This window comes from Drosophila obscura, unplaced genomic scaffold (genome assembly GCF_018151105.1).
Source record: "Drosophila obscura isolate BZ-5 IFL unplaced genomic scaffold, ASM1815110v1 contig_73, whole genome shotgun sequence".
Classification (NCBI taxonomy): Eukaryota; Metazoa; Arthropoda; class Insecta; order Diptera; family Drosophilidae; genus Drosophila; species Drosophila obscura.
Genome location: NW_024542865.1, coordinates 1,995,285 through 2,009,162, shown reverse-complemented (window position 1 = coordinate 2,009,162; position 13,878 = coordinate 1,995,285). Strand labels below are relative to the sequence as shown.

General features: G+C 53.4%; 5 protein-coding genes across 5 annotated transcripts; 2 read left to right on the top strand and 3 right to left on the bottom strand.

Annotated features, from left to right (window-relative positions):
• Positions 1–683: 683 nt before the first annotated feature.
• LOC111065143 (serine-rich adhesin for platelets) lies at positions 684–6,997 on the bottom strand. The gene is given in 9 exon segments (XM_022353146.2): positions 684–870; positions 934–1,678; positions 1,763–3,176; positions 3,178–5,563; positions 5,565–5,785; positions 5,858–6,221; positions 6,287–6,470; positions 6,536–6,703; positions 6,809–6,997. Coding segments are annotated over 9 exon segments (5,694 nt in total). The 5' UTR covers positions 6,855–6,997; the 3' UTR covers positions 684–704.
• Positions 6,998–7,620: 623 nt separating this feature from the next.
• LOC111065049 (la-related protein 7) lies at positions 7,621–9,806 on the top strand. The gene is made up of 2 exons (XM_022353009.2): positions 7,621–7,997; positions 8,077–9,806. Exons 1-2 carry the CDS (start codon positions 7,709–7,711, stop codon positions 9,744–9,746), a joined length of 1,959 nt encoding a protein of 652 aa, XP_022208701.2. The 5' UTR covers positions 7,621–7,708; the 3' UTR covers positions 9,747–9,806.
• On the bottom strand, positions 9,796–10,802 carry LOC111065052 (TM2 domain-containing protein almondex). The gene has a single exon (XM_022353012.2). It carries the CDS (start codon positions 10,709–10,711, stop codon positions 9,887–9,889), a length of 825 nt encoding a protein of 274 aa, XP_022208704.1. The 5' UTR covers positions 10,712–10,802; the 3' UTR covers positions 9,796–9,886.
• A 227-nt stretch (positions 10,803–11,029) lies between these two features.
• LOC111065050 (decapping nuclease DXO homolog) lies at positions 11,030–12,350 on the top strand. Its single transcript, XM_022353010.2, has 2 exons — positions 11,030–11,813; positions 11,891–12,350. Exons 1-2 carry the CDS (start codon positions 11,113–11,115, stop codon positions 12,327–12,329), a joined length of 1,140 nt encoding a protein of 379 aa, XP_022208702.2. The 5' UTR covers positions 11,030–11,112; the 3' UTR covers positions 12,330–12,350.
• A 182-nt stretch (positions 12,351–12,532) lies between these two features.
• On the bottom strand, positions 12,533–13,609 carry LOC111065051 (rab-like protein 3). Its single transcript, XM_022353011.2, has 3 exons — positions 13,522–13,609; positions 12,953–13,453; positions 12,533–12,867 (listed from the first exon to the last, which is right to left on the bottom strand). Exons 1-3 carry the CDS (start codon positions 13,604–13,606, stop codon positions 12,563–12,565), a joined length of 891 nt encoding a protein of 296 aa, XP_022208703.2. The 5' UTR covers positions 13,607–13,609; the 3' UTR covers positions 12,533–12,562.
• Positions 13,610–13,878: the final 269 nt, after the last annotated feature.

The following is a 13,878-nucleotide window of genomic DNA, read 5'->3' as shown; positions in this document are numbered from 1 at the left end:
AAGCCATGACACATAACATTAAAGAGTTTGGCCTGAATTCGTTCGTAATAATCGTCTATTCTTAGAAAAGAAAACAAACGCTAATATTTAAATGGTTCTTTGTTCTTTGTGCTTACAAATTAAATCAACTTTCTTTCTATAGTTCTCTATAGGTATATTTATACATCGTATCGTATCGTATCGTATCTTATCGTATCGTATCTTATCGTAAATGAAACATTTGTTATTCGCGTTATTCATGGTGAAGAATGTTTGTGTGAATATCCGTCCCGTCCCGTTCCGTCCGTCCGTACATTCCTTAGAGCTTACAAAACGAAAAATAAATACTATACAAAACACTTCATCACTTCACTTCACTTCACTTCACTTCACTTCAAACGACGGTGTGAACGCGTCTTCTATGCCCAAGTCTTAATGGGTCTATAGGTAATAATAGTTCATGGTTCGTGGGCTAATTATATGCAGGTCTACATATTGCTGGGATAAGTTCAATACAAAAAAAAAAAAAAGAAAAATATAAAAGAAAAAAAGAAAAATAAAAACATATTCTCTCTTCAGTGGAAAGCCTTAAAAATATCATCTATCTGCTGGGATGAATTTACTACATAAATCTACATGAATGTGAATGAGATGGAGCGAGGAGGGAGTGGGAGAATAATTTGTAAAAAAAAAAAAAAGGGGGGGAGCAGCACGCGCAAACCAAGTCAAGTGCCATGCAAGTGTGAGAGTATAGACTCGATATCCTCAATTTCCATGGCATCATTTACTTGATTTTCCTGCTGCTGCTGCTGCTGCTGCTGCTGCTGCTGCTTCTGCTTCTGCTGCTGCTGCTGTTCTGTGCTGCGTCTGTTGTGGCGACTTGTGGTGCTGCTTGAAAGAGAGAGAGATGACAGATATTAATGTAAAGATTCCACTTGGGAGATATTCACTTACATGGCCGCCACTTCCAGATCATTCTCATCCTGCTGCTGCTGCTGCATCGGTTCGCTGCGAGAGCTAACGAGCTTGTCCGCCACTGGCGTGGATGTGGCCATGGGCTTGCCACTGATGGCAGCTCCTGCCACTGCTGCTGCAGCTACGGCTCCACTGCTGCTGGTCAGGCGGCGTATCCGCTTCTTGGGTATATTCCGGATCGAGCTAATCGCCGGCTGCCGGCTGCTCAGGCCAAACACTATGGGACTGGCCATGCGCATCGTGTGTATCTGGTTGTCCTCCATCATGACGCGCATGTGGTAGCTCTTGAAGTAGCTGTTCGAGCGACGCCTTAGCTTCGGGCTCTTGCGCTTGGGTCCCGCATCCGCATGGACAATGCTGTAGGTGTGCCTCTCGCGGCTTCTGCTCAGGCACAGATCCAGCTCGTAGTCCGCATCCAGATCGTCCTCCTCCTCCTCCTCGTGCTCATCGTCTTCGCGCGTGGCCATCCCCAGCTGCATCTCCTGCTGCTGCTGCTGCTGCAGCTCTGGCGATGGCTGTGTGGTCTGTGCCTCGGCCACCATTGGCAGTGTGGGAACAGCCGCGGCAGCAACAGCAGCAGCAGCAGCAGCAACTCTACCCTCTGGCTGCTTCTTGGCCGCCGATGACTTGTTCTTCTTGCTGGCCGCTTTGCCATTGGTTTTTTTTGGCTTCGTTTGCTCGACATTTGGCGTCTCTTTGGGCTCGACATCCTCTGGAGCGGGCGCTGGCGTGAAAAGAAACAATTTCCAAGTGATTATCAGTAGCCCACCCTCTCGCTTCGCTTCGCGTCACTTCGCTTCCCACTTACTTTTATTGTCTATCAAACGCGATGAACGTCGCGTTGTGATCCTGGCCGGATCCGTATTTTGTGGCTTCTTGGGGCGTCCGCGTTTCTGTGGCGCTGGCTGTGCGGCAATCTCCATCACTTTACGTGCCACATTCACCCTCAATTTGGGCATCTTTGGCACTGGACTGGCTGCTGCTGTTGCTGCTGCTGCTGCTCCCGAGTAGGAGCAGGACCAGGGCTCCTGCTTCTTGGCTGACAGATTCAGTGCGTACAGCAGGGGATCCAGATTCCGTTCAGGCATCGATTGTGTGGGCGTGGGCGGGGCTTCTTGTGTAGATGTTGGGAGATCGTGTGCTGTGGTTGCAGGAGCTGCTGTTGCTGCTGTTGCTGCTGCTGCCTTCTTCTTTGTCGTCATGTTTTTGGGCTTCTTTTGTACGGGCGGATTTGCCTGCTGGGCCGTCTCCCGCATGGCTGTCAGCTTCTTGGGCTTCGTCTTCTTTGGCGCTGCCTTGGCTGGCGGATGCTGCTTCACCTTGGCCACAACGCGCTCCCGCTTCTCGAGCAGCAGCTGCTGCATTTGGTCGCTCATCTTCGAGGACGAGGACGGCTGCTCCAGCTGCAGCTCCGACTGTTGCTGCTGCTGTTGCTGCTGCTGCAGCTGCAGTCGCTGATTCAACTTCTCGGCGGAGCGCGGCGGCAGTGTCAGTTTGATGGTCCTCAGTGGAGAATTGACAGGAGTTGGACTAACTGCGGCACCGGAGGGTGCAACAAGGGAGGCTGCAGGCGCCACTAGAAGCTGCGTAAGTGGCGGGCGATCCTTGCTGGGCGTCAGCCAGTTCCTAATGGGGTACCGCACCTCCCCGTCCTGGCTGACCAGCTGCCCCGGCTGGCTATCAACGGCCAGCGGCTGGGCCATCGCTGCCGCCTTCAGCCACTCCTCGTCCTCGGTGCTGCTGATGTTCGACAGATTGTCCAGGCTGAGTCGCACTGCCACTGCCACTGCCTGCCGGCTGTCAGCCGCAACGCCGTTGCTCGCCCGCTGCTGGCTCCTCCTGCTGCCCTGCGACGAGGACGATGATGTAGAGGAGCCCGAGGAGGACGTTGAGCTGCTGGAGGAGCTCGAACTGGAGCTGGACGAGGACGAGGAGCTGGAAGAACTGGAGCTGCTGCATGCCTCCTCCACGACGGATTCGGGCAGGCCGGGCATCAGTTTATAGTGGGGCGGTGGCGCCTCCATTTGCTGTTCTAGTGCCAGGGACAGGGCGGTGGCCGCCTCGATGCTGTCCACCGCATCGCTGCCAAAGGAGCGCACGCGTCGCAGCACAGTCGGCTCGATGGCCAGACGCTCGGCGCACAGCTCCACGAAGCTGAGCACTGCATCATCATTCGGATCAAGCTCTTCCTGCACGACAACTTCCTTGGGGGCTGCTTCTGTTTCTGTTTCTGTATCTGCTGCTGCTGCTGTTGCTGGTTCTGGCTGCTGCTGCTGCTGCTGCTGCTTTTGTTTCCTCCCAATCCTCACGCTGATGGATGGCGCACTGCGCATTCGCATCCGTATGCTCGGCCTCGTCCGGCCGATAGTAGCTGCTGCCCGACGAGTAATCCGTTTTGGCGGCACTGCCCAGCGGAGTGCCCGCCGGCCCATGGCCAAATGGTGTCATGCGGAAGCCGGGCGTTATGGCGCTCATCTGTGGCGTGTCCATGATGCTCTTTGTGTCCGAGCCGAACAGAAACGAGCTGGTGGGCAGCTTGCCATAGGGCGTGTCCAGCGGCGGCAGTATGGCCATGCCACCGGGCGTGGGCGGCACACCCAGCGAGCCACCATGTGCGGGGCCCATGCTGCTCAGCGAGCCAATGGGCGGCTGCTTGAAGGGCGTATCCAGCAGCATGGCCATATTGGCGGCTATTTCATCGGCCTCCTGATTTAGCATGAAGGGAGCTTCTGCAGGCTCTTTCCCTACGACAGGAGCTGCTTCAGTGGCAGCTGCTGCTTCTGTGGCTTCAGTGGCTGCTGCTTGCTTCTTATCCTTCTTGGCCTTTGGCTTTTGGGGCGTCGTTATCTTAATGCTAACACCACCGCCGCCACCGCCGCCCGTTTCTGGCTGCTGCTTCTTGGCTTTGCCGGGCCTGCCCTTGGGCTCCGGCTTGGCCCTGGCCTTGGGCTGGGTCTCTGGCTTGGCCTTGGCCTTCGCCTTGGGCTGTGGCTCCTTCTTCTTTCTGGTGGTGGGCGTCACCTTGCGGCGATTGCGTGTTTGCTTCACACTGGACGGGGGCGCCTCGTCCTGTTGCTTGGCATTGATCTCGCGCAAGCGATTCTCCAGCTCGCTGCTGGAGCCAATCATCTGGCGCTGCCAGGCAGCCAGCAGATCCTGGCCCGCATCGGCTTCGCTCACATCCGGCGGCTGATTCTGTTGGTTCTCCTTGCCGGCCTCGGCGCTATCATTGGCCTCCAAGCAGCTGGCGGGCGTCGCTCCAGCCTCCACCTGCCCCTCGATATCCGTTTCGCTTGGTGGCGCCGCCGATGCCGTGGGTTCCGCCTCCAGTGCGGGTGCCTGGGCGATGATCCGCTTGCAGGCATTCACCGCCGCCTGACGTTTCTGTTTACGCTTCGGCGTCACAGCGGCCATGGCAGGTGGCGCTGCCGCTGCCGCTTCCGCTGCTGCTGCTGCTGCTTTTTGTTTGTTTATTTTCTTGGCCGATGAGGCCCTGATCACCGTCTGATTGCTGCACTCTTCCATCGCGAACAGCGGCGGCACGCCATGTCCCAATGTGTCATTGGCACTCACATCGGACATGGAAACGGGCGCCAGGGCCGGGCCGGGCAGTGCTGGTATTATTTCCACATTATTGATCACGGGCTTCTCGTTGGCCCTGCCCAGCCTGCGTGTGGACAGCGGTGTATTGGCGATGCTGTTGCTGCTGCTGCTGGGATTCTGTGGCAGTGGGTGGTGCGGCACTTTCGGGGAGAATGTCAGCGTGCGGACGTGGGAGGTGCGCTTGCGGGGCGTCGACAGACTGCGGTAGGCCTTCACATTGATGATGCCCGATGTGGAGGGTGTGGCCCGTTCGATGACCGTGCGGGAGGAGTCCAGCGAGGCGGGTGGGATTGCAGCTGCTTGCCCTGCCAGATGATGCTCCTCCTCCTGCTGCTGCTGCTGCTGCTGCTCCTCCTGCTGATTGCTCTCTTCTTCTACTACTGCTGCTGCTGCTGCTGTTGGTGGCTGCTTCTCTTCCTCCGTTGCTGGGGGGACTTCATCGATTAGCTGGCTGGGCGGCTGCTTTTGGGCGCTGTTGATGATTATCGCATTGGGCGGCAGCTGATCGGCCGTAAATGTAATGGGCTCCGGCAGGGAGATCTCAATGTGCGAGTCCTCGGCATTGGCAAAGGCATCCGGGCCCAGCTGCTGGGCCACCCACTCGTTGTTCACCAGAAACGGCAGATGCGACAGCATGCCACCGTTCGAGTAGAACATGGGAAAGGTCAGCTGTCCGGTGGTGGCGTCCACGCACACCTGACCCGCGGCGGCGGCCTCTGCCTCGCTCAGGATGGCCCCAGGATCGAAATTCAGGTTTAGATTCTCACTGGCAAAGCTCACATTGGTGGACGCAGTGGCGGTGGCCATCTTCTGGACGCTCTCGTTCGAATTGAAGACAATCAGCTTGGAGATGGAAAAGTTGGGATCATCACAGGCATTGGCCGCCACAGCAGTGCGTATGATTAGCGGCGTTTGTGGTGGCTCTGGCTCTGGCTCAATCTCTGCCTGTGCCTGTAGCTGTGCCTCTGGCCCTGGTGGAGGAGCTGCCGCTGCAGCTGCCGCTGCCGCTTACTTCCTCTACATCATCGGCACCGACCACCTCCTGGATGATGCGATCGAATGAGGGATCCTTCTCGGTGGCCTCCAGTATGTTGCGCACCAGGCCATCCAGGATGGCATCACAGCTAACCGTGGGATTGTTCACCGTCACCGTCTGCAGTGCCACATTGATGTTGTTGACCAAAGTCTCGCGGAAGTCGGGATTATTGATGATGGCCGTTGTTAGCTCCTGTGCGGCAAGGGAGAGAAATGGCATTAAATGTTATCCAGAGACTGCCTGCCTCCCCTTACGGGCACTTACGGGCATTGATTGTGGGGTCAGCATCAGCTGGAAGGGCTCCGCCTCGCCCTCGGCATAGGGTTCGGGTTCGGGCTCGGGCTCGTCGTTCTTCTGACGTGGCGTGGAATTGTTGCACGGCTCCAGCGGCATTTGCTCTTCTCCAATATCCTCGCTGGATGTGCTGCTCTCCAGCTCCTGCTCCTCATCCTCCTCCTGCTGCTGCTGCTGCTGCTGCTCTTCGTCGTCGTTGTCCCCTTGGCTGGCCAGAAAGCTGCTTATGTGCGACTTATCGCGGTTGAGACTGCAGCAAATGTAGGGCGGCAGCAGCCGCGGACGCTTGCTTAACGTGGGCGATGGCGAGGAGGCTGCCGGTGATTGTGTGCGTCTGAAATTAAACGCTTGCCGGTTGAGAATCTCTGGCACCGGCCGCCCTACCCAGTCTCTACTTACATGCGTCTCCTCTTGCGTTGCGCGTGGCTGCTGGCCTGGCTGGGTGTGCTGGTGGTTGCCGCTCCCGCTGCTGCTGCTGGCTTGCTGCGATCCATGTTCATCAGCTCAAAGACACGCTCGGATAGCTTGAGCTGTTGCAACTGCTGGCGCATTTCCAGCGGCAGCTTCTGCACAGTCTGAGCCACTGGGGGGAGCATAAATAGGTTAGCTGTGCTGCGAGCAGACGCGAGCGCTGTGCAATCCGCTTACCCAGTCCAGTGATCTTGACATGCTCGCATATGATGTCCTCCAGGCCGCCATTGAGAAAGTTGTGCGTCTGCAGGCCCTGCTTCAGGGCAACGAATTCCTGCCGCAAATGCGGCGATGTGCGGCACAGTGTGTGAGCGGCCCTTTTCAGATCCTGATTGACCAGGTAACCTGAAAGCCAAGCCACAAAAAAAACACCCACACAAAAAGATCAGCATAATTACAAGTGTTTTGCGGGCGGGATGTAAACAGTAAACAGTAAACAGAGGCACTTACCCAATACCAGGCGAGCCACATCCGAGTGCAAAACAATTGATTCCATGTCTGCTGCGCTGCTCAGCGGCACATGCTTGCAACACACTCTGAATAAACGCCAATGTATAAAATAAACGCTTGTTTGGTTTGGACGCCTCTTCCTCTTTTCCTTCTTTGGCTCTCCGCTTTGCCGTTGCTTTCGCTTGGCTTGCCTCTCGTTTTGTTCGATACAACTGTGTTATCGCTTTTCAGCACAGTGTAGTCAGTGCTGCCAGCTTTGCATCAGGAAAAAAAACAACCGTTTATTGGACAAGAGACAAAAAGTGCTGAAAAATGCTGCAAATTTCCAGAAACATTAGGTTTACAGCAAGTATGCGCTGTTATTATCCCATTTTCCCGTTCAATTTCTGCAATATTTTCAACTCTAAGGTGGGCCCCAAAGTGTCGCTAATTCCATTAGCGCACAAGATTTTGCTGACAGGTAAACTTTTTGCAAGCAAGCCGCTTATTGCACTTGTGGTTGTGATTTTGCAATAGCTGCAGTACAGTTATGCTCATCTGTGTCAACCCTTGAACTTGGCTTATGGTATTTTGGCATTTCGAACATGTTCATAAATGTTAAATCCACATTTGGTATAGAGATAATAGTTTGCTTAAAACTTAAAACAACCCTGCCAATATTAAAAGAACGCGGTAAAAATCCAAACGAATTTTTAAAAAAATCAAGAATTCCCGCTTGCCGCAAAATCAACATTTTTCCCGCAGGTGATCTTCAAAAACAGCCTGATTTGACGGGAAAAAAGCGAAGTCGGCAGCACTGGCATGTCACAACGGTTAACATTATGTACATGCTATGTTAAGATACTTTTGTATTTTGGCAAAATATTCGCATAGTTATTTCTATTTGGTTAATTGCATTTAATGGCAGCCAAGGCCACAGTCAGTGATAAGGACGAGGGGGGCCAGGAGCCAGAGAAGGCAGCCCCCAACGATAAAATCGAGCCGAGGGATGCCAAGGAAGCAGATGCAGAGTCCAGTGAGAGCCCGGCGAAAAGAGATGCCGCCGCCGCGGCCGCCGCAGCCGCCGCCAGTGGGCGCAAACGTAAACGACATTTGTATAATTCCATTCGCAGCCAAATGGAGTTTTATTTTGGCGATGCGAATCTAACCAAGGATCGCTTCCTGCGACGCTACGTGGACCAGGATCCTTGTAAGTGGCACACAGCACAAGCACGCTTATTCGCGGCTGATTTTCAACATTCTTGACTTGACTTGACTTGACTTGACAGATGTCCCCCTGGAGATCTTTCTCACGTTCAACAAAATGAAGCCCCTCGCCCAGGATGTGCAGCAGATAGCCAAGGCATTGAACAACTCCCAGCTGCTGGAGCTGGATGAGAGCGGCCTGAAGGTGCGCCGCAAGACCAAGCTGCCCGACCAGCGGGATGTCAACGACAGGACGCTGTATGTGGAGGCATTGCCGGCAAATGCCAGCCACGATTGGCTGAAGGAGGTCTTCAGTCGCTATGGCCCGGTGGCCTATGTATCGCTGCCCCACTATCCGGGCACCAAGAAGATCAAGGAGTTCGCCTTCATCGAGTTCGAGCGCAGCACGTCCCTGGAGAAGGCGGTCAAAGCCTTTGCCCAGGTCCAGGGCGTTCTGTCCCTCGACACAGATCCAGCCGTTTTGGCCAGCGTGCGCTCATTCCAGCAACAGCAGCAGCAGCAGGCCAAAAATGTTGATGCATCGCAGGAGGATGCCACCAAGCGGGGTCGCAAGAGAGACGCCCCGTGCAGGGCCAAGGAGGAGGGCCATCATCATGATATTAAGCGTATAAAGCTGGAACAGCAGCCCAGCGAGACGTCCACGGCCGAAGAGACTGCCAGTGAATCGGACCAGGAGGCAGCCTCAGCCGCGGAGGAGGAGGCGTCCTCGCAAGATGATCAAGCAGCTGGCGAGGGCGCTGGCGCAGGCGCGGGCGCGGGTGGGACTGATGCTGATGCCGACGAGGCAAAGAAGCGTCGCCGCAAGCGCAAGAAGAAGGCCATCATAGACAAGCCCAACATTGATCGCTCTGCCGTTGAGCTGAAGGTTCTGCCAAAGGCCAGCTGGTGCAGTCTGCGCAACAAATATCTCAATCTGCAGCGTCGCCTGGTCGGCGAGGCCAAGGCGAAATTGTGGCGCGAGTCGCAGCAGCAGCAGCAGCAGCAGCTGGATCCCAATCAGCCGCGCAAGCGTACACCCATGCAGGCGGCGGGCAGCCAACAGCTGTCGGAGACCAAGACTAACATCACAAACGCGAGCGTTGGCGGCGTCGTCGTGGGTGGGGAGGAGGGGGAGCCGCTAAGCGATGTCGATGATGGCGGTGGGGCGACGGAGGCTAGCGTGCCCGTGCCGCCAAAGCGTCGCAAGGCAGTCCACAAAATGAACATGAATTTCTATGGTGCCGGTGGCGGGGAGACGGAGGACAGTCGCAGTGCCGTCAGCACCGAGGATCCCTCCCAGGAGCGCACGCCGCTCTTTAAGTACGAGCCGGGACTGATTGTCGAGTGCATCCTGCATGAGCCGTGCACCAATATCAAAGAGTTCAAGGCAGATATGCGCCAGTATACGGATATCAAGTACGTGGACATTAAGGAGGGCGATCTGGCGGCCACGTTGCGCATGGCCACGCCCACAGCCGCCGAGGATCTGGTGCGCCAGCTGAGCTGTGCCGAGCGGCAGCTGAAGGTGCTCGATGGCCAGGCGGAGACGCAGTACTGGCGCAAAATTGAACAGGATCGCGAGGCGAAGCTCACCAAAAAGGTGCGCGTACAGCAGAAACGTGGGCGCGAGAAGGTCTCTAAAATGCTGGCCAAGCATACAAAATTCGATGATACCGATGACGATGTGGCTGCGCCTGTGCCTGTGCCTGTGGCCAGTTGCGAGCCATCCTCTGGGGCGCCAACAGAGGCATAGTTCCCTGCCATATAGCTTCGTTTGTCGCAAAGCAATAAATGTGGTTGGATTTGTTGCTTATATTCTATGCATTTGGCTAACAAACAGACAGTCGTTCTTAAAGCTATAGATTAGATCCCACATATGTATATGTACATCTCTTAAATGTAGAGCGAGCCATCGGCTGGGCCCAAATAGTGCATCGATATGAGCAGAACATCGATGATGGTCCAAACGCCGAGGCCTCCGAAGCTGAACAGCTTGCCAATGCCCTCCTGCCAGTGGCCCAAATAGAAGCGATCGGCCCCAAATCCGCCCAGGGTGAGGCTTATCAGGAGCGCTGTGCTCCAGCGATAGCCCTGCGTCCAGTTGCATTTTAGATTGCGTGTAAACGAACGATTGCCCAGACAGAGCACATCCTGGTGGACGGTGCAATTGGTGCGATAGAATTTATTGCAATTGGCACGCTGCAGGCAGCTCTGCTGCCAGAGCTCCGTCTGGTAGCAGTAGCGGCAGCTCATCTGGCGCTGAAAGCTGCGCTCGCCCTGGCACTGCACGTTGGTGATGGCCTCGCAGGTGACGTTCACCTCGCGTCCATAGAAGCAGCCATAGTTGTAGCTGCATCGGATGCAGGGGAACTGCAGTCGGTCGCAGGGCGTCTCTCTATCGAATGGACACAGCATGTTGTTGTTGCTGCTGCTGCTGGTGTAGGTGGTTATGTTATCGATGGATCCACTGGAGGATGATGATGATGATGATGTCTTGGATACCATATTGCCCAGGGCGGGCATAAATACTTCGTTGTCGTTGTTATTATTATTGCTGGCGTTGCTGTTGTCCTTGTGATCGCCCTTTGCATCGGATAGATCCATTTGGTTGCCACCGCTGGCCGTCTCGCTGTTCTTGATGCCGTTTAGCACGAATATAACGATGAGCGCTATCGCGGAGCGCCTATTCACGACAATGCATTGACGTTGTGGTCTCATTTTGATCAACAAATCTTCGAAGGAAATTTAGTTGAATTGTTTTGCTATTCATGGACAGAGAACACTTAACCCGTTGTCGACCAGTGGGTATTTAAATATACACACCAATATTATGAAACTTGAAAACAATTTTAGCCCAGTTTAGGTGAAAGATATCGCAGTCATTATTGTTTCGTAAGCAGAGAGGAAGGTTCAATCTACGAGATAAATTCAAAAACAGCATTATTTTCTGCGGCTTAGCTCAAAGTGTTCACCTGTTCAAATAGAGCTGGGTTAAGTGGGTTAAGTTCGTTCTTTTTCTTGTTACATTTTAACGATACGTGGTCACACTGTATCTTGGGCTTACCGATAAATTGTGCAAATACGGCGGCGGCGGCGGCGGAAATTAAGTTATTAATAACATGTCGCACTCAGGCAACAACAATGTGCAACGTCTGCATGTCAATAGGCGTCTGCACAAGATGGGGCACACATACAAACACCCATTTCCCAAATTCGGTTTGCCGGAATGCTTTGGGATCTACAGCATGAACGCCCAGAGGGAGTTGGAGGATAATGCAAGCAGTGCCAATTACCTGTGGACGCCGCCAAAGGAATCCTTACCCATGGATCTAAAGGCCGGCTATGAGCGCGTCATACGCAAGACAGATCAGTCGGGAATTAAAGATTTGGGACAGCTTCTGAAGTACATTTACAACCATCAGCAGCTGCTGACAGCGACCGAGTCCAAGTCGCTCTCATTGCACGCAGACTTTGTAGTCCTTCGCGGCGTTCTTCGGCTGCTCATGTGCATGCCGTACGAAACGAAGGACGATTTATGCGTGCGTGCAACCATGCTCAATGGCACCATTTACATTGCCAAAATGGATACCGATCAGCAGCGCAAGGAAGAGCTAGCTAGCACTGAACGCTTCAAGGCCATGTGCTCTTGGGGCTTCAAGTTCGAGCAGTACATGTTGTCGTCGGCGCCCAATACTGCGCCCGACACCAGCCTCCCCGTGAATGAGGGCGTGGAGTTCACTGCAGTGTTTCGCTGCTCCTTGCAGGGAATGCGTTTGCTCTATGGTGCCGAAATGGATGGCATCATCAGCAAGGATCCTATGTTAGTTTACAAATATTCATATTCATATTCGTATATTTTGATGCCATTTAATATATGTACATATATTAATATTTCAGCAATTTCAATGATCCGCAAGCCCTCAAGCACGTACAGTTTGTGGAGCTGAAGACGGGCCCCTTGGATGCCACGAGCCGCCAGAAGCGCTCATTCAATTTTTTTAAATCGCGCAACTGGTGGAGTCAATCATTTCTGGTCGGCATCAAAACCATTATAGAGGGATTGCGCGATGATGACGGCATGTGCCACGACATTGTGCATCACGATGTGGCACAATTGGCACGCAACAAGCCCTGGAGTCCAGCGGCCATGTTCATATTCCTAGAGCAGTTTCTCAAGGAGCTGAAAAAACTGCTCGAGGCCATCGATGATCCACAGGCTGTGGTCGAAATTGAGTTCCTGCCGCACTCCGATAGCGTCTACTATCGTGTACTCAGGTCGGCCGAAGATCAAATAATACCCGACTGGTATCGCACTCTGATGAAGGGCGAGACCTAAATGAACGAAAACGGAAACCCCAAACGCTGCCCCCAACGCCAAAAAGGTACAAGTAGCCCTTAAGAGCAAACAAACGAAAGTTATAGTTTCTGTGAAGCATTCACAAGTCCTCTCGATTTGTTGTCCATGGAAGTTTGTCGCTTGTCTCTATCTCGCATATTTCAACTGAAATATTTACTATTTGATAATAAAGTGTTTATGTACAATATATATATAACATTCCATTCCATCAGTCACTTGAGGTCGCTGGTCTCTAGGAGCGGCACACCTCTGCCCGCATCAATGGAGCTGCTGCTGCTGCTGCCGCTGTACAGCGTGTACTCTGGCGCTTGTGTGGCCGTGGTGAGGGGGCGGCGTCTGTCTGCCAATGCCGTTGCAGATCCGCCATAATAATGCGAGCCACAGCTGCCACTGGATTCACGCTTCTCGATGACACAGTCAAAGAAGCGTGATAGCTTTACGGCATCTGTGGTGCCGGCGGCTAGACTGCGTGTGTCCCTGCAATTCAGCCAGATCTCTTCGGCGCCGCATTTGTCAGCTTAAAAAAACAAAAACAAACGGAGTATATTTAAAATGGGAATGCAGAGAGCAAACGATAGAGATAGAGGGAGACGAGACGAGACCTATGCCACCAGCCTTTTTCAAAGCAGTCTTGGGCTGACGCTTCTCATCGATGAGATCGAGCTTGGTGCCCATCACCAGTATGGGGGTTTGTGTGGCGCCCAGGAACTCCTCCAAGTCGAAGCGGACGTGCGAGCACGAGTCTGTGGAATAGTTGGCCAATGGGGATGGCGGCATTGAGCTGGCACGCGACTTGTACGTGTCCTTGCCCTCCTTGTTGAGTATCTCGTGCAGCCAGTCGAGCAGCTGCTCCTGCGACTTGCCATTCGTCAGATCATGGACCAAGATAATGCCATGCACACCGGAATAGAAGACGCCGCGAGTATTCTTGTGGCTCAGCGAACCGCCAATATCGAAGAGCTCCACGAAATACTGGCTCTGGCGGGCCGTGCCCTCCTTGAACTGATGGATCTTCACTTGGATGTTGCAGCCCACCGTCCAGCCGGGACGTGTCAGCGACTCATTGTGGGCAATCAGATGCGTCAGGCAGGTCTTTCCCACCCCTATCCAAGGGCATTACATCAATTAGTTAGTTCTCAATTGGATTAGTGTACTGGACGCAAATAAATACCTGAATCGCCGACAATAACAATACGTACACGATTGTTGGCCATATTTGTTTTGTTTACATTGGCATCGGCGACTGTCGATAGCATATACCGAAATATACCGTAAATATACCGAGGAAAAAGAACAAACTTAACCCACTTAGCCCCGATATATTTAGACAGGTTAACACTTTGAGTTAAGCCGCGGAAAATAATACATTTTGTGAATTCTTCTCGTAATATTTCATGCTAGCTGGGACCCCCAGCACTCAAGACATATCTTTATCCGATGAATGAATACATTTTCTACAAAACTGGCTAATTTTTTATGGTTACTCCCATTTATTGGGATTGCTTACAAAATATAAAACAAAAAAACA

Bases quoted from the DNA above. Each gene is read 5' to 3' on its own strand.
- LOC111065052 (XM_022353012.2), bottom strand. From the start codon at position 10,711: ATGAGACCACAACGTCAATGCATTGTCGTGAATAGGCGCTCCGCGATA.
- LOC111065050 (XM_022353010.2), top strand. From the start codon at position 11,113: ATGTCGCACTCAGGCAACAACAATGTGCAACGTCTGCATGTCAATAGG. The intron at 11,814-11,890 runs GTTAGTTTACAA...TTAATATTTCAG, and splicing joins ATCATCAGCAAGGATCCTAT to CAATTTCAATGATCCGCAAG.
- LOC111065049 (XM_022353009.2), top strand. From the start codon at position 7,709: ATGGCAGCCAAGGCCACAGTCAGTGATAAGGACGAGGGGGGCCAGGAG. The intron at 7,998-8,076 runs GTAAGTGGCACA...TTGACTTGACAG, and splicing joins CTACGTGGACCAGGATCCTT to ATGTCCCCCTGGAGATCTTT.
- LOC111065051 (XM_022353011.2), bottom strand. From the start codon at position 13,606: ATGCTATCGACAGTCGCCGATGCCAATGTAAACAAAACAAATATGGCC. The intron at 13,454-13,521 runs GTATTTATTTGC...GCCCTTGGATAG, and splicing joins TGTTATTGTCGGCGATTCAG to GGGTGGGAAAGACCTGCCTG. The intron at 12,868-12,952 runs GTCTCGTCTCGT...TGTTTTTTTAAG, and splicing joins GAAAAAGGCTGGTGGCATAG to CTGACAAATGCGGCGCCGAA.